At 40.5% G+C, this 18,500-nt stretch overlaps 1 protein-coding gene across 1 annotated transcript in view; it reads right to left on the bottom strand.

Moving 5' to 3' along the window:
- HDGFL3 (HDGF like 3) overlaps window positions 1-18,500 on the bottom strand; it is an 81,556-nt gene that overhangs the window by 10,400 nt on the left and 52,656 nt on the right. The window contains exons 2-5 of the mRNA XM_045899311.3: window positions 17,978-18,054; window positions 12,335-12,473; window positions 11,839-11,997; window positions 7,782-7,928 (exon numbers count right to left, since the gene is read on the bottom strand). Of these exons, the coding sequence (XP_045755267.1) occupies window positions 7,782-7,928; window positions 11,839-11,997; window positions 12,335-12,473; window positions 17,978-18,054 (522 nt within the window). The remainder of the gene's footprint in view (window positions 1-7,781; window positions 7,929-11,838; window positions 11,998-12,334; window positions 12,474-17,977; window positions 18,055-18,500) is intronic.

Here is an 18,500-nt window from a genome sequence, read left to right as displayed (position 1 = left end):
CCTGGATATTAAGCCTCCTTGTCTTCTGAAGAGCACTGCTTTGGCAATTCTTTCCTACATTATCATTTTGTGATCATCCCTCATGTGAATCATTCTTACCAGCACATGGGCTGTAAATTCTCCCATCAAGAAAAAAAGCCCCTCTTGACTTTCTATCTTGGACCATGGCGATTAAGTATCTGAAAAGAAGTTTAAGATTTGTCTACTAGCCCTACGAGGCATCGGGACTCATTATATGCTGCTGTAACTAATAAAAGTATGGTACTGACCAAAGGAACATTAACAGAAAACCCAGAGAGCGAGCCATGGCTGTGACAGATGACACTGCAGGTCAGAGAGGAAAAGAGGGACAATTTAATAAATGGTGCTCGTTCCCATGGTTACGCTGTGGGTAAAAAGGCAACAGGATCCTACCACATATTATACCCCAAAATCAATTCCAGATGGATTAAATGTTAAAAACAAAACTTTACAAATTTAAAAGGAAATGCAGGAGAGTATCTTTCCGATCTTGGGAAAGGGATAGGTTTCTTAAACAAGACAGAAGAATGCTAACCATAGGGTGGGAGGATGGGTTAGCCTGGTGATGGGTATTAAAGAGGGCACGTTCTGCATGGAGCACTGGGTGTTATATGCAAATAATGAATCATGGAACACTACATCAAAAACTAATGATGTAATGTATGGTGATTAACATAACATAATAAAAAAAATGCTAACCATAAGAAAAGTCTGAGACATTTGATTACAATAGAGAAAGTCTGTTCACCAAAAGGTATAAAAAAATCAGACAAGCTACAAATGTGGAGAAGATATGTACAATGCACATGACCAACCATAGTAGTTAGAATCCAGAATGTGTAAAGGAGTCCTATAAATCAGTAACCAAAAATAATCCAATAGGAGAACGGGCAAAAATACAAAATCAAGAAGATGCCCAGAAGAAACATGGGTAGTAGATAAACATGTGAAAAGAAGCTCAGCCTCACTATTAATCAAAGAAATGCAATTAAGACTGTAATTTACACTCATGATTACAGGCAAAAAGTCTGACAATGACACATCAGTCACAGGAAACCCGTACGCTGACGGTGGGAGTGTGAACTGGCCCAGATACTTAGGGATGTCCTTCAGCATTCTCTTATGAAGTTAGAAACCATGAGCTCATGAGCTGGCATGGCCAGTTCTCGTGTACATACCCTAAAGAACCTCTTGCATATGTGCACAGAGAGGTGAATAGGAGGATGTTCACAGCAATGCAGTTCATAATTGCAAAAAGCTGGAAACAACCACCATGCCCATCCAGAGGAGACTGAGTCAAGTGTGGTGTATTCATAAGGCTGAGTCTTACATAGCAGTGGAGAGTTAACAAGCTACTCTGTGCACAACCATGTGAGGGACTCCTGGAAGCAAACTAGTAAGTGAATGTCACTGCTGTTTAAAAAGCTCAAAAATGAGCAAAATTAAACAATGTATTATTTAATTATATACCTGTATGTTAGATACGAACTAAAATTTTGAAAAGGAAACAAAGTAATACACTAGTGATAAGATGGGACAAGGGAAGAATATGTAATTAGATGCAAGTTATTGTTCTGTTTTAGTTTTTGGGTTGAGTGGTAGGGTCAATGATATTCTTTAGAATACGTTTATTATTTTATATTTATATTACATATACATTCTTTTGTATATGACAAATATATTGTTAAAAATGGGTTAAAGGGGCACCTGGGTGGTTAAACGTCTGCCTTCGGCTCAGGTCATGATCTCCAGGTCCTGGGATCAAGCCCCATGTCAGGCTCCCGCCTTGGTGGGGAGTCTGCTTCTCCCTCTCCCTCTGACTCTCCCCCTGCTCATGCTCTGTCTTTCTGTCTCAAATAAATAAAATCTTAAAAAAAAAAAAGGGTTAAAAATAAAAGGATCTGACTTTCAACAGAGTGGGTCTAGAGAGAATATACCTCAACATAATAAAGGCCATATATGAAAAACCCACAGCTCATTAATACCCAATGGTGAAAAACGGAGAGCTGTTCCTCTAAGATCAGGAATAAGACAAGGATGTCCATTCTCGCCATTTTTACTCAATGTAGTACTCATGTCCTAGCCATAGCAATTGGACAAGAAAAAAAAGGCATCCAAACTGGTAAGGAAGAAGTAAATCGGTCACTGTCTGCAGATGACATGATATAACAGATAGAAAACCCTAAAGATTCCACCAAAAAAACTGTTAGAATAAATGAATTCAGTGAAGTTGTAAGATACAAAATTAATATACAGAAATCTGTTGTTTCTACATACTAATAATGAAGTAGCAGAAAGAAATTTAGAAAACAATTCCATTTATAATTACACCAGAAAGAATAAAAAAGAATACCTAGGAATAAACCTAACCAAGTTCGTGACAGACGTATACTCTGAAAACAATAAATCATTGATGAAAGAAATTGAAGATGACACCAATGGAAAGATATTCCATGCTCACAGATTGGAAGAACAAATATTTTCAAAATGTCCACACTATCAGGAGCAATCCACAGATGCAAGGCAATTCCTATCAAATACCAAAGCATTCTTCACAGAACTAGAACAAATAAATATTAACATGTGTATGGAACCATAAAAGATCCTGAATAGCCAAAGCAATCTTTAGAAAGAAGAACAAAGCTGGAGGTATCACAATCCCAGACTTCAAGATATACTACAAAGCTACATTAATCAAAGAGTATGGTACTGGCACAAAAAGATACACACACACACACACACACACATCAATGGAACAGAATAGAAAGCCCAAAAATCAACCCATAGTTACAGGGTCAATTAATCTTTGACAAAGGAGGCATGAATATACAATGGGGGAAAAGACAGTCTTAATAAATGTTGCTGGAAAACTGAACAGCTACATGCAAAAGAATGAAAGTGGACCCATTCTTATACTATACACAAAAATAAACTCAAAATGGATTAAAGACCTAAATGTGAGACCTGAAACCATAAAACTCCTAAAAGAAAACACAGGCAGTCATCTTGGACATCAGGTTTAGCAACATTTTTCTAGATGTGTCTCCTTAGGAAAAGGAAACAAAAGCAAAAATAAACTCCTGACACCTCATTAAGATAAGAAGGCAACCTATGGGATGGGAGAAGATATCTGCAAATGATATATGTGATAAGGGGTTAATATCCGACATGTATATAGAACGCCTACAACTCAAAACCAAAAAAACCAAATACTCCTATTAAAAAATGGGCAGAGGACCTGAACATGAAAAAATGTTCAATATCACTAGTCATCAGGGAAATGCAAATCAAAACCACAATAAGATAACCTCAGACTGGTCAGAATGGCCAATATCAAAAGGACAAGAAAAAACAGGTGTTGGCGAAAATGTGGAGAAAAAGGAACCCTCGTGCACTGTTGGTGGGAATGTAAATTGGTGCAGCCCTTGTGGAAAACAGTGTGGAGGTTCCTCAAAAAATTAACAGTAGAACTACCATATGATACAATAATTCCACTACTGCGTATTTACCCAAAGAAAATGAAAACACTAATTCAAAAAGATATATGGGGGCGTCTGGGTGGCTCAGTAGGTTAAGCAGCCAACTCTTGATTTCGACTCAGGTCATGATCTCAGGGTCCTGGTATTGAGCCCCACAGCAGGCTCTGCACTGGGCAGGGAGAGTGTGTTTGAAGATTCTCTCTCACCCTCTCCTTCTGCACCCCCCTCCACCACTCGCATGTGCTCTCTCTCTAAACTAAATAAATCTTAAAAAAAAAAAAAAAAGATATATGCACTCTTGTGTATACTGCTGCATTATTTATATTAGCCAAGCTGTGGAAGCAAACTCAGCGTCCATCCTGATAGATGAATAGATAAAGAAGATATTACACACACACACACACACACACAATGGAATATTACTTAGCCATAAAAAGAATGAGATCTTGCCATCTGTGACAACATGGATGGATCTAGTGAGTATTATGCTAAGTGAATTAAGTCAAAGACAAAGACCATTGATTTCACTTATATGTGGAATCTAAACAGAATCAGACCCATAAATACGGAGAACAAACTGATGGTTGCTGGAGGGGAGGGGAGTCAGGGAACGGGCAAAATGGGTGAAGGGGAGTGGGAGGTCCAGGCTTCCAGGTATGGGATGAATAAGTCACGGGACAAGGCACAGCAGGGAATATAGTGAATGGTATTGTAATAGTGCTGTGTGGTGACAGGTAGTGGTTACACGTGTGGTGAGCACAGCGTAAGTACAGACTCGTCCAATCACTATGTTGTACACTCGAAACTAACACAACATTGTGTGTCAACTATACTTCAACTTAAAGAATGACTGAATGAATACATGAATGGCTCTCAGGCTCCTGCTTTACATTCAGGCTCTTACCAGCTATGTGACCCTGGGCCAATCTTTCCAGCCGCAGTTTCCCCAGGTACAAAATGGAGAGAACACTGCCACCTATGTCTTGGGAGTTGCGTGGGGATTAAATGAGACAATGCACAGACAGCATTCAGCACAGTAAAGATGTTAGCCTTCACTCCGAGTCTGCAGCTGTTGCTTACTTCCAATAGCAACTCTTTTCTCAAGTGTGTTCAAGGTATCTGAGTTGAAATGGTTTCATTAACCATTAGAAAAATGGGTCTACAATGCAGGAGATACAGAGTTGGAAGTCATCAGTAATATATTAATAGTTGAAACCATGAGAGGGGATAAGATGGACACAGGGAAAGCTTTCAGAATAGTAGTATGCCAAGACAGATGGGAGGAAGGAGCTCTAGAAAGAGACTGAGAAGGAACTGGATGCAGAAGCAGAAGAGACTGGTGACCTGGAGGCAAAGTCAGGAGAGAAGGTGGATAGTGGCATTAAATGCTGCACAGGTAAAATAAAGACTAAAGACAACCCTGGATTTGGCAATAAGAGGATCGCCACGGACCTTTACAAGAGCAGTTTCTGTGAAATGGTAAAGAAGCAACGAGAGTGCAATGGAGGAAGGCATGCGGAGGTGAGGGAATGGACACTGGAGGAAAGAGAACTCTTTCAGGAAGTTTAGAGATAAAGAGAAAAGTGAAAAGAGTGGGATATGTGGGGGGAAGGGAGGCCTGACACTATTTCTAGGCAGAGGGAAAAGAAGATAAAGGTAGAGGATGACAGGTGACCACTGACTGGGTGAGGCCTTGGAGGAAGGAGGAGGAGACGATACTCTGGACCCTGGTAACAGAAAGGTGCAGAATAATGCTTCTCAGACTTTAATATGCATATGAGTGACCTGGGGGGGGGTTAATTAAAATGACTCTGATTCGGAAGGCCTGGAGTCAGGCCTAGAATTCTACATCTCTAACAAGCTTGCAGGTGATACTGACGCTACTTGCCCACAGATCACACTCTGAGCAGTACGGGTGTAGACCATCTCTTCCTCTGTCACAGAAAGGCAGACAGAAGGGAGTCATAAAGGGAGACAAGTTGTGAGAGTTTTGCTGTATGCACACTGAAGCCAGCTGGCATGAAGACAGCAGGTGGGATAAAAAGAAAATCAAACGAGTCAGGTACTCAAGCCTTTGGTGACTGTTAACAGGACGGTTCCCAGGAGGACTACCAGCAAAGGTAACAATAGAGGACTCTTTACTGGAAAGAGGTCAAGAGAAGAACGACACTTAGAGGACAGAGTAAAGCTGAGTGGCTAAGAGGGATAAGGGAACAATCAGAATCATAAATGGGGAGTAATTTTGGATAAGTGCATGAAGGAGGAGTTGAGAGGTAAACAGTACTGACAAGAATAGTCAAGCACTCAGCTGAAACCAGAATCTCAAAGAAGAAGAAGAAGAATGTATTTCGTGGATTACTGTTTCAAAATGATTTGCCCTATCCAATTAGTCTTCATAGAGAAAAGACTAACAGAAAATGCCCAGGGGCAAAATGTGCCTTCACAAACACTTTTTTTTTTTTTAAAGATTATATTTATTTATTTGAGAGAGAGCATGAGAGGGGGGAGGGTCAGAGGGCGAAGCAGGCTCCCTGCCGAGCAGGGAGCCCGATGCAGGACTCGATCCAGGGACTCCAGGATCATGACCTGAGCCGAAGGCAGTCGCTTAACCAACTGAGCCACCCAGGCGCCCTTCACGAACACTTTTAAGTTAACAGAGGTTAATAAAAGTTAAGATCAAAGACATCCAGATGGCCAAAAGACGGATGAAAAAAATGCTCAACACCTCTCATCATCAGGGAAATGCGTATCAAAACCACGGTGAGATATCACTGCGGACCTGTCAGAATGGCTAGAATCAAAAAGGTAAGAAGTAACAAGTGTTGGCAAGGATGTGGAAAAAAGGAAACCGTTGTGCACTGTTGGTGGGAATGTTTATAAACTGGTGCAGCCACTGTGGAAAATAGTATGGAGGGCCCTTAAAAAGTTAGAAATAGTGGCAATTCCACTTCTGGGTATTTATCTGAAGAAAATGAAAACACCAATTTAAAGAGATACATGCATCCCTATGTTCACTGCATTATTTACAACAGCCAAGATATGGAAGCAGCCCAAGCATCCATTGATAGATGAATGAATAAAGATGTGGTGTATATGTACAACAGAATATTACTCAGCTGTAAAAAAGAATGAGATCTCACCATCTGTGACAACATGAATGGACCTAGACGGTATTATGGTAAGTGAAACAAGTCAAACAGAAAGACAAATACCATACGATTTCATTTGTACGGGGAATCTAAAAACCAAACCAAAACAAACAAAATAAAACAAAACACAGAGTCCCAGATATAGGAGACAGACTTTGGTTACCACCAGAGGGAGGGGTTGAGGAGTGGGCGAAGTGGGTGAACTAGGTGAAGAGGACTGAGAGGTACAAACTTCCAGTTATACAAGTCAGTCACAGGGATGCAAAGTCCAGCATAGGGAATAGACAATAATATCGGAGTAACTTTGTATGATGATGGACTGGAACCAGACTATCACAGTGAACATTTAGTAATGTCTATAGATACGGACTCACTGTTGTGCACCAGAAAGTCATACAATACTGTATGTCAACTACACAACTACACTTTAAAATAGAGTTAACAAAATTCAAAGTGGACAAGTCTTCCCCTTCTGTACTTTAAATACCAGTCTTCACGTATTGTTGGAATACCTAAATGTTTAAAGTCCCTGTGGGTACATTAAAGTACAAACTGCTTCTAGGAAAGAAGCCGCAGTATGAAATCCCCTACTTTGAACGTGCCGTCTTATAATAAAAGAAATACAGCTGTAAAATTTTGAGATGGCATTTCATAATTTCAGTATTTCACACCGTCCTTTTTAAAAGACTGTCAAGTTGTTGTAGTCCGTTTAAAAAAGAAGAGACCAGGGGAGGGGGGTCGGGGGATGGGTTAGCCCGGTGATGGGTATTCAAGAGGGCACATATTGCATGGAGCTCTGGGTGCTATACGCAATGAATCATGGAACACTACATCAAAAACTAATGATGTAACGTGTGGTGATTAACATAACATAATAAAAAAAAAAATAAATAAATAAATAAAAAAGGAGAGACCTGTTGCTAGAGTCCAAACTGAGAGGCGGGTGCACTGCCCCCCGTTTCTCTTGCGTTCTCAGACCCTGGGCAGCCGATCATTCACCCGGGCGCTGTGCGGGCCCTCCCATGAGGCTGCGAGCCTCCCTCCGTGTGCTAGGACAGGGTTTACTGGCGCTGGCTCTGAAGCGCCATGGCTTCCAGGTTAGAAGGTGAGTGTGACCGCACACCGTCCTTACCCCTTCACTGGTTTTCTGCAAGTCTGAAGTCGTGTTCCGTGTGTCATTGCCAGCGTCTCCGCCCTCAGAGCTGCTTTTGTTTTCCTCTTCTTTGCAGTCCTTGTCATCTTCATCTCCTGGAGATTTCCGGGACTGTTTAGAGGATTTCTAAACGTTCGGACAAGTTAAAAATTATAGTCAAGAGTACAACTCCAATGCACAAGTGTAAGTAAGAAACGCAGAAGTGGTTGGCCTACATCCAGTCATGGGGCTCGCCGCGGGACAGACCAGTACAACGGGGCGGTGTGCGGAGGCTGGGCCAGGTGACCTGGGACAGACCGAGCCACCTCACTGGGCCTCAGTGTAACCAGCTGGAAAAGGAGGTACAGGTGTACTCGATGACCTGTTCGTTCTTTCCAGCAGCACAATGTTAAAAGCAGAAAAGAAAGAGTCATGTCCCCAGAGCACTGCCAACGGGTGAATGATAGCTGGGTGGACAGCACGGCACCACCTTAGGAGGCTACAGAGCTACAAGGCTTCCCCAGCATCTCACGGTAGAAACTCAGGTCCAGAGAGTGAGGTGAATTATCTAAGATAACAGATGAATATTCATGTTAAGGTACCTGTTGAAGCTCTTTGGTTAAGAGCAGACATTTATATCACCATGTGATAGAAACGAACTTTAATCTTTTAAATTACGGATGGTTTTTGAAGGGCCCGAGGGAACCAGCCCTTTTTTCTTATCGCCTTGCCTTTGAAATCAAGATGAACTCTAGGGAAGATGAAAATAGAGTTCTAGTTTACAGCCAGAGTTGTTTTGCAGAACAGCATTAAAATGATCAAAAGCCGGCCCTGCTGTGCACCTTTAAAAAAGAAAGTAAAATGTACCATTTCACTAACATGTCCTCTCAGGAATTTTAAGAATCTTTAAGCACATGGCAAATAAGAGCTGAGGCAAAACTGATTTAGCCATGTCACTTCTGGTCTTCCAGAAATGAACTAGCAAACTGGAGCTTCCTCACACAATCAATATTTTAAATACAACTTGCGAAGAGAAAATATCTTCTAGCTATGTGACAGAGCATGTAATTACATTGCTTCTATTTTACTTAACTGAAACCACCAACCAAGCTCAAAATGTCAGTTTAAAAAATGAGGTCATCTTTACTTTTTACAGGATGGAAAAGCAGAGATTTAATCATCCAAATGTGGCATGTCTACAGTCAAAGCTAACACCAAGTATGACAATACCAAAAGCACACTACTTTTTGTTCTTCTAGTAAATACAGTATAATTATTGAAATGTAGTGAATGCTTTATGTAGTAATTCTCAAATAATAGTCTCTGGCCTACAGTTCTTAGAGGTAATGATACACAACTCCCTGAAGTTCACAAGGCTCACCAAGGATCCTAACGAGCAACCCCACAGTGACCTATCTGTAAGTACCAGAGTCTGGCACGTGGACCAGAATTAGGGCCCTACTGCAGTTCTGCTCAGAGTCACACTCAGTACTTAAAGAAATCTGGCTGCCCGGCGAGCTTTGGTAAGCCCGCAAACTCAAGATCACGGCAGTTCTTGTGATGCTGGAAAAGGACCCTCCATCTGTCTCAGCACTCTAGTCTTGAATTGGTTGTGTGTCTAACTGTTGCCGCCTTTGTTTTTTTTAACTAAAATGACTAGTGGTTTAGCATCATCACCAGTTTACTGTCTTGTGAGGCTCTCTGGTTTGCCCTGCTTTATACAGTAAGTAACGTGCGTGCAATATATTCTGACCTGTAATTTTCCAGTATCTGCTATGGCTCAGATATGAATCATCCATATACTTACTGCCAAAGAGATACACACATAACTTCCTTCAAATCTGCTTTTTGACTGAGATGTAGTTAAAAGTTTGTGAACCACTGGTTTTCAGTGGCAAAGGAAGACTATTCAACCTTAAGAAATAGGTGTAAAAAAGATCACCATATTCAACAAAAAGGAAACATTTGGGAAGCCAAGGAGAAAGGAGATTATGTCAGGAAAGTGCTTCTCTACATGTGGTTCCCAGATCAACAGCATCAACCTTACCTGAAAATTTAATTCTCGGACCCCACACCCAAGGCCTACTCAAACAGAAATTCAGGCAGTGAGGCTTAGCGATGTGTGTTTTAACAAGCTCTCTGATGCGTATGTAAATTTGAGAACCACTGTGCTAAGTTTCTCAGTCAATATTAAAAATAAAAATCATTTATGTGTGGGGCACCTGGGTGGCTCAGTTGTTAAGCATCTGCCTTCGGCTCAGGTCATGATCCCAGGGTCCTGGGATCGAGCCCCGCATCGGGCTCCCTGCTCAGTGGGAGGCCTGCTTCTCCCTCTCCCACTCCCCCTGCTTGTGTTCCTGCTCTCGCTATCTCTCTCTCTGTCAAATAAATAAATGGAATCTTTAAAAAAAAAATCATTTATGCATTTCCAAAGTTTTTGTGTTTGTGCATAATTTGTCTTGACAATAAATAAAACAGTAAAAAGTCAAAGAAATTTAAAAATCATGGTTCTTAAGTGATCATGGAAGTTGTGATCTTGAAGGAAAAGAAGAAAAAAAAAGATGATCCCTTAATCTAAAATAGATAAACCTTAGTAAGTAAAGTTTGTCTTTACCCCTTCACTGCTTTAAATTATATTTCCACATCAGGTCTGAGCCCCATGACTTCTGGTCTTCACAACAAGCAAGGAAATAATGACGTTGAAAAGCTGCATATCCACAAGCAAATGCCTCAGATACCTCAGGTAGCTTAGGTAATTCAGAAGGGTACAACACATCATACAGCTCAGCAGGAAATCATAAATTAAAAATATCAACTGAATTGGGTATTTAAATGAAATCCAAAATACTAAAAAAAAAATTCAGCTTAAAAAAATGCATTGGAAGATACAGTCTGACGACGAAAATTCCAATTATTTTGTTGTGATTTGCAAACTTTATCCCCATCCAAGGCAGATACCGTGTTTTTCATTGGGTGCACGGGAAGTAATGTGTAATCATACAATTTCACCTGTATGCAAGTTGGGTGGATTTTATAGATCGTAAAATAATATGCTGATAATCCAATCAACTCCTGGTGCTTGGTTTTTAAGGAGTTGCCTAAGTCTGTCCAGCCACTAAATACCAGAATCTAAAGGGAAGTAATTTATCCAAGTATTCAATCGTGTGACAGACCAATTATAGTGAAACCTGTACCAATTTCTGGTCTTCAAAGATCTATTTATCTTGCCCATCTTTCTAAAGGTGAACAATGTTCACAATCTCATAGTCTGTTCAACTGCATGTCTGAATTACTGTATGAAAAACCTAGACTTTCAATGTAAATCTAGGATCATGTCACTCCTGTTTAAAGCCTTCAATAAATTACCATCACATTGGGAATAAATCCAAATTCCTTAATGTGGCACCCAAGTCTCCATCACTGAGCCTTTGTCTGCCTCTCCCTTTTGGTCATGATCCCCAACAATGCTTGTCTTCTTTCAATTCAGGACATGCCAGACCCTTTTTGCCTCGGATCTTGGTTGCTCTGCCCCACCCAGCCCTCCTCCCCTGCTCTTTCTTCAGCCCTCGGTATAAACTTTGCCTCTTTAGAAAAGCCTGGCCACCCTATCTGAACCACATGCTCTTCCCACTCATTGCCTTCAGAGCCCCCTCATAATTTATATTTATTATTCACAGTCTTTAAAGCAGAAAGACAGATTAAGAGTACATCTATTTACATAGACTTGTCCTGAATGGTACTGAGTCTCCTATATTCCTAAATTCTTCAGAGTTCATTTGGAGGTTCTTGTAGGAGGCATACCTACTCTTGTACCCTTGATGAAAGAACAGTCCTTCTCCAACTGAGAAGTGGTATTTTCAGTGCCAGATCAGCTCTGAAGATGCCCTCACATCTAAGGTTACCTGTCCTATTCCCCTTGGCTATCTTATGGTCTCTAGAGGCAGAGGTCCACAGAACTAGGATACTTCTGTGCGCCCAAGGAATGAATTAAGAATAATCTAAAACCTTAATGAACATGCATATAACATTAATAACAATGGAAAAGGTTCTCAGTCACCTTTGAAGTGTAGGACTTTTTCCGTTTTGAGCCCGCTTTTTCATTCTTTCTTTTGCCTTTTCCATCTTCTTCTACTCTATCCCCTTCTTCCTCACTGCTTGCATCTGCAGTATTCCCACCTTCTCCCTCAGTTTCTGAGGAGCTCTGCTGCTGAATTGCCTAGGAAATAGCAAGATATTGGCTAATTACATTTTTGAAAAACATAGCAAAGAATACAGACTGTGAAAAGAATCATTCTATTTTAATCTGAAAGGGTTCAGCTTACTCTTAAAATTTTCAAAATAAAGGACCGTCAACTTCAATTTTCCAGTGACCACTTGATTTGAACCCTCTTGAGTAACAGAATTACATTTAATCCAAAATGTTACTGGAGTTAAAAAGAATTCTGATTTCAAATAGATGGAGGGTAACTACTAGTACAAAGGACAGGTAAGAAAGACCCCAAAGAGAGTTAAAAACCAAAGAAATGAGATCTAACAATGAAGCAAACCATTACCTGGTACCCAGTAAACTTCACTCCCGGGTTATTCTCTATTTCCCACAATCCTTCATTAAATCCTTTCCGTTTGTTTGACTTTCCAAACTTGTCTTTGTATTCCTTATATGGAAAAAGGTCTTTCGGACCTAAAAATGCACTGCAGAGATATATTAGAAATAGAATTGACACTTTGACCTTCAAATATAAGCTATTTTTAATATCAGTATCAACTAAGGTATCACAGCATATTTTAGTAAACAAAGTATATATAACCCCTCTGAGTTGGGCACATATCATAAAATAGTTTACATATATATGGAGCGCCTGGGTGGCTCAGTCGGTTAAACGTCTGACTTTGGCTCAAGTCATGATCTCAGGGTCCGGGGATGGAGCCCTGTTGGGCTCATGCACTCAGCGGGGAGTCTGCTTCTTCCTCTCCCTCTCTCTCTGACACTCCCTGCTCGTACTCTTGCTCGCTCTCTAATAAAATCTTAAAAAAAGTTTATACATATGCTTCTAGGCAGGAAAACTGGATAGCTGGCTATATAAGCCAGCAACTCTAGACTGTGGTACTTTTATTTTACTTTTAAATTACCAATTTATTTTTTTGTTTTAAAACTGACTTTTAGTTACACACATAGTGTTAAAGATGTCCAAACGTTGACCACTTAAATCATCATCTTAAACTAAGACTTACTTATGTTAACCTTCCACTGGTAAGGTTTTGTGAGATTTACAGTAAAAATATAAACACTGGATTACAAAAGTGATTTTAACTCTATATATCACATTAGTATATTTATTCACTATTATTTCTATAAATTAAAAAATCATATTAGTGATTAATGGGGCACAAATAAGAAAAAAATCAGATCTAGCAAATAGAATGTTATGCAATTTAAACTTTATCCTAATTTAATCATAACCAGAAAAAGGAAATGAGTTCGAGTAAATCCTGGGACTGGCTAAAAGATCTGAGCATTCAAACTAGAGTCTCTTCAGCATTGTCACCTATAACATATTAACCTGGTGAATGAGATGGTAGAGGCCCATACCCTGGCTGACACCCAAGAAGCTTACATTTCAAACTAAGAGTCACAGATCCTTCCATTTGACAAATCTGACTGAACATCTATAATGTGTCAGGCACTGCTGAGGTGTGGCGAATTCTGTAGGGAACCCACGGACGACTGTCTCTACCCTCATGGAGCACACATTCTAGGAGTGCGAGTAGGGTTTGGACAAACACAGAGAAGAAAAAACACAGTACTGTGTGCTCACATAAATAAAGCAGAGAAGGGGATGGCAAGACTGGGGGTGGATCTGGTTATTTAAGATCTACTGATCATGGAAGGCCTCCCTGAGAGGGGAGCATCGAAACAGCACAGGAGGTGAGGAAGCAGACCGCGCAGTCTCCGGGGGGAGAGGGCAACAGACCCAGGGAAGAGCGAGTACAACAGGCCCCGAGGTGGGGGTGCCTGCCGTGTTGAAGAAACGAAGCGGCCAGCGTGCCTAGAGTGAGAGCAGGATGAGAGGAGGTCAGAGAGGGGACCGGGAGGTGCAGATTATGTGGGGCCTTGAAGGTTGCTACTGAGGCTCAGAGACAGACGGGCAACCATGAAAGGTTTGAGAAGAGAAGTGACGATCTGTGTTTTAATAGGATCCTTCTAGCTGCTGTGCTGGAAACAGACTGAGGAAGTGGGCACTAGGGTAGAAGCAGGGAGACAAATCAGCCCACCACAGGGATGGTGGTGACTCGGACCAGGGTGTGCGCGGTGCAGTGGGTGAGGGGCTGCTGGATTCTGAATTCACGCTCAAGAAAGAGCCGACGTGACTGTCAATGGGCTGGAGATGGCGTGTGGGAGAAAGGAAGGAGGTGAGGCTGTCTCCAAGGTGTCAGGCTGAGAAATGAGAAGAACAGAGGTGGCACTTACTGAACTGAAAGATTTTTGAGAGAACCAGACTTGAAGGTGAAAAGCTCAGTTTGAGATGTTAAGTTTGAAACCCTGGTTTGACATCCAAGTGAGGAGGTCAAGTAGGCAGTTGGAGAGGTAATTCTGGAACTCAGGGGAAAGGTCTGAGCTGGAGATATAAAAGCTCTGGGACTGTGAGGTAACAGTTTACTGTTAATCTTCATAAATTCCATTTTCTGGGCAACCCTCTCGGGTCCCCTCCCTCTTCAGGAGCTTTGTACTATCGCTTGATGCTATTGCTTAATAAACTTTGCTTCCCACCAAAATATAGATATTTTATACATATATATTTATATATACACACACACACATATATATTTAAATTCCATTTTCTGACTGGGTCTTAGTACTGATTCCTCATTGCCTAGCTGATCAAAAACTTCAAGTTGATAAAAATACCTGCGGAAGCTTTCTGAGCCCAACCGCCAAAACTCCCTTGACCTTTAATTGCTTGGTCAACACGATTCTCTCATTGAATCCAGACATAATTTATTAGGTTACTGGACATTTTAATCAAAGGCATGTCACTGTCTTGCATGACAAATGGAACATGAGAAAGAAATGGACTTCGGGTATGTCCATTTTACTTTTCGAAAAGTCTGTCACGCGCTATTAGACTATGGTTTTTGACCTTTCTCCAGCATTTGACTCTGCGTGTAGGAATTAACTACGGGCTAAGCTGCTGAGGTTCCCACCAGTTACTGCTGCTAACCAGAGCTTGCCTGTACTTTACTGAGGCAGGGTTAATGGTTCAAATGGCCATGGCAGCCGCTGCCAAAAACAAGAGCCCTGAATGTACTGTTCTAAAACAACGTATTTTTGATACATAACCTTGTTCTTTCCTAGATTATAGAAAGATATTTCCTCAAATCAAATTTTCTCCCAATTGGTTAACTTTCCTGCATGTTTCACAAATCTTAAAGTGTAGGCCAAGAAATAAAATTGTTCAAAGCTCCATGCTCTAAGGATATTATTTTTTTTTCTCCTGGCCAAGGCTGCCTTGAAAAGTGTCCAGGCTAAAACCGCTGGGGTGGTAATGTGGAGCAGAAGAATTTGGGGGCTCCAGTGACCTATCTGTCTGGGCATTAGAGTAAATTCAAGTCGATGTTCTGAGGAAAATTCTAGTCTGCGTGGGGGTGCTCCTCTGGCTGACCTGCACACAGCTTTCTTGCTAAGTTCCTCACCTTTCATGTATTTTTTCTCCCTTTCATTTATTTCATTTTAATTTAATTAAATTTTAATTCATCCATTCAGCTATTATTTTAAACACTTACCATTAGCCAGGCACTGTGCTAAGCACTGTGTCCACAGGAGTAAGCAACCCCTACATGATCTCTGCCTCCACAGAGAGGCTGAACTTTAGGTACCTGCCCAGGCATACAGTCTCAGGTTCAGGGACACCCAATACCTAAGAAACGCTCTGCTGAAACAAACTTATGGCAGGTTTTGTGAAATTCATTTTCCTCTAGATGTTTCAAAATCTACCTTTGGATGATCAAACCAGCAAAAAACCCACATATGGACGATATTATACTGCTCCGTGGTAGAACTGGGTTTACTGAATTGAGCCTTGGAATGATGCCACTGGCTTCTATTAAGGATGCTGTAAAAAACAGCTCTGTGAAACCCTTCACACTGTTCGCTGAAATGATCCTGTTACATTCACCAGCAATATACCAGGTGGAAACTCTTTAGTTATGTAGCGCTTTCAGGAATGCCTAGAAAATGTTTAGTAAGTAAATAAAAGTGACCACATAATGTTAGTAAATGGTTGATTTGTCCTATATACTGGAAATGTGATAATCTTGTTTATTAAATCCTGCCTGGTTCCAGGAATACAATCCAATCATTTGGAAATAGGTCCTAGACAAAAAGCACAATAATGATATAGATGTAAACTGGAGACAGGAATGGGGCAAATAGAAACATATGTATCACAAAGCCCTTTGCACTTGTTACAGATAAAACATGTCCAAGCTTTCTAGCGATCTCTATGGAGGAAAACATGGTGCATAGTATGTACACAGTGTCTATCAGATAACAACAAAAGAAAATAAAACCAACTTTCTGAAAAAAACAATTATTTCTCACATGAAGCCAAGAAATAAATATGTCTTAAGGGCCTTCTGTCTCCTGGCTAGCTCGCTTTCTTTTTTTTATTTTTTTTAAAGATTTTATTTATTTTTATTTAGAAAGAGAGAGAACATGAGTTGGGGGAGGGACAGAGGGAGATGGAAAGAGACTCTCTAGCAGGCTCCGCGGGGAGCATGGAGCCCAATGCAGGGCTCGATCTCATGACCCTGAGATCACGACCTAAGCTAAAATCAAGAGGTGGACACTCAACCAACTGAACCACCCAGGCGCCCTGTGGCTAGCTTTTTCCAGATAAAAATGAAGAAGATGTCAGACAGGCAGACACTGCAAGCTAAGAAAAAGTTCACGCCTGGCTCTACTCTTTCAAATGAACACAAGGGAGGATCCTATATTTGAAGAGTTGTAAAATTTCATGACAGTTTGTAGCTTTCCCCCCCCACACATGCAATTCCTTTTTTTTTTTTTTTTAAGATTTTATTTATTTATTTAACAGAGAGAGAGAGAAAGACAGCAAGAGAGGGCACACAAGCAGGGGAAGTGGGAGAGGGAGAAGCAGGCTTCCCGCTGAGCAAAGAGCCTAATGCGGGGCTCGATCCCAGGACCCTGGAATCATGACTTGGGCCAAAGGCAGACGCTTAATGACTGAGCCACCCAGGCACCCCCACACATGCAATTCCTATTCCATTTATGTCCTTGCTCTGATTGACCATACACATTTTTACTGTGTACTCCTTCCAATTGTTTCCCCATTAAGAGTTGCCCAGCTAGAGGATATGTTTCCCAATTCCTGACAGCAGCATGTGGCCAAATGACTGAGTTCTTGCCACTGCAATGAGTGTGAGTGTAAGTGATATATGCAACTTCCTTGTTATTTCCGTACAAAGAAGTTACCTGCTCTTCATGTTTTCTCTTTCTTCCCCCCTTTCCCTCTACCTGGAAGATGCACAGATGCTGCTGAGCCCCGTTTTGTTTGTTTGTTTTTAAGTAAGCAGACAAGAGCAACACTCCTGGAAATGGCAGGACAATGTGACAGAAGGAACCTGGGTCCCTAGAGCAGAGTAGTCTACCCACCTTGATCTACCTGCCTATCTCTGGATTGTTTCAAAAGAAAGAATTTTCTATATTATTTGAGACACTGTATTTTCAGGTTCCATTATTCAGTAGTTTAGCCTGTAGTCTAACCAATACAATTTTAAAACCTTATTAAGTTGGTATGTTTGCTTCAGGGTTCAACAAATTGAAAAGAACCTGAGACAACATAACTTTGTTGTATGAAATATAAATAGATGAAGTTTCTCTAGAAAGGAAATATATAAGAGCAACAAAAGAAATTACTGGGAGTGGTAAGGAGACTACCCTTTTGTGTCCTAAAGGAGATTCTGGGTGATGTCCAACATTTACACAGAAATAACATTCAAAAGCAAAATGAGTGAAAAATCTTCACATTAAGAAAAATACATTATTAAGCTTGGTAATTTTATATAATTGTGATCCTTTTAATAACATATAAAATGTCATAGATCAGGTATAAACATCGTAGTCTAGTAGATCCAAATTAGAGCTGCTGAAGCTTTAAGTTGTTTTGTTGACTTACGTTTCATGGGTGCCAAAAAAGAAGATAGGATATTTGTTTGCTGGGGGCTTCACAGCTCCCTCTGGGAGTTCATCAATCTGTTAAAGATAAATTTAGTTATTAAATATTCAGTTAAATCATGTAAAATAGCATAAACATGATATAAACATTATTCTGATAACTTCAAAATAAAATTATTCTAATCAAAATCCCAATAATTTTTTTGAACTTTACAAATGATTCCAAAGTTCATATCTGGCCCACCACATGGAGAGTAACACTGTAAATTGATTATAACCATTATGATAATACATAATCAGGAGCCAAAACTACTCATTTCCTTTGACTCAACAGAATTACTGCTAGGAATCTGTCCTAGTGAAATAATTAAAAAGAGTATCAAGAACAAAAAAACCCCAAAAAGATGCACTTTTTGGAGATGACAGTGAATTTTTATACACACACACACCCAGAAACATGTGTTGCACGATAGAGATTATAGAAAATTAACTCAATGCAATATTATATTGTCATTAAAAATTAT

Source organism: Mirounga angustirostris, unplaced genomic scaffold (genome assembly GCF_029215605.1).
Source record: "Mirounga angustirostris isolate CCGP_5_RB_7025 unplaced genomic scaffold, mMirAng1.0.hap1 SCAF_9, whole genome shotgun sequence".
Lineage (NCBI taxonomy): Eukaryota > Metazoa > Chordata > Mammalia > Carnivora > Phocidae > Mirounga > Mirounga angustirostris.
This window is presented reverse-complemented; position numbering and strand designations above follow the sequence as displayed.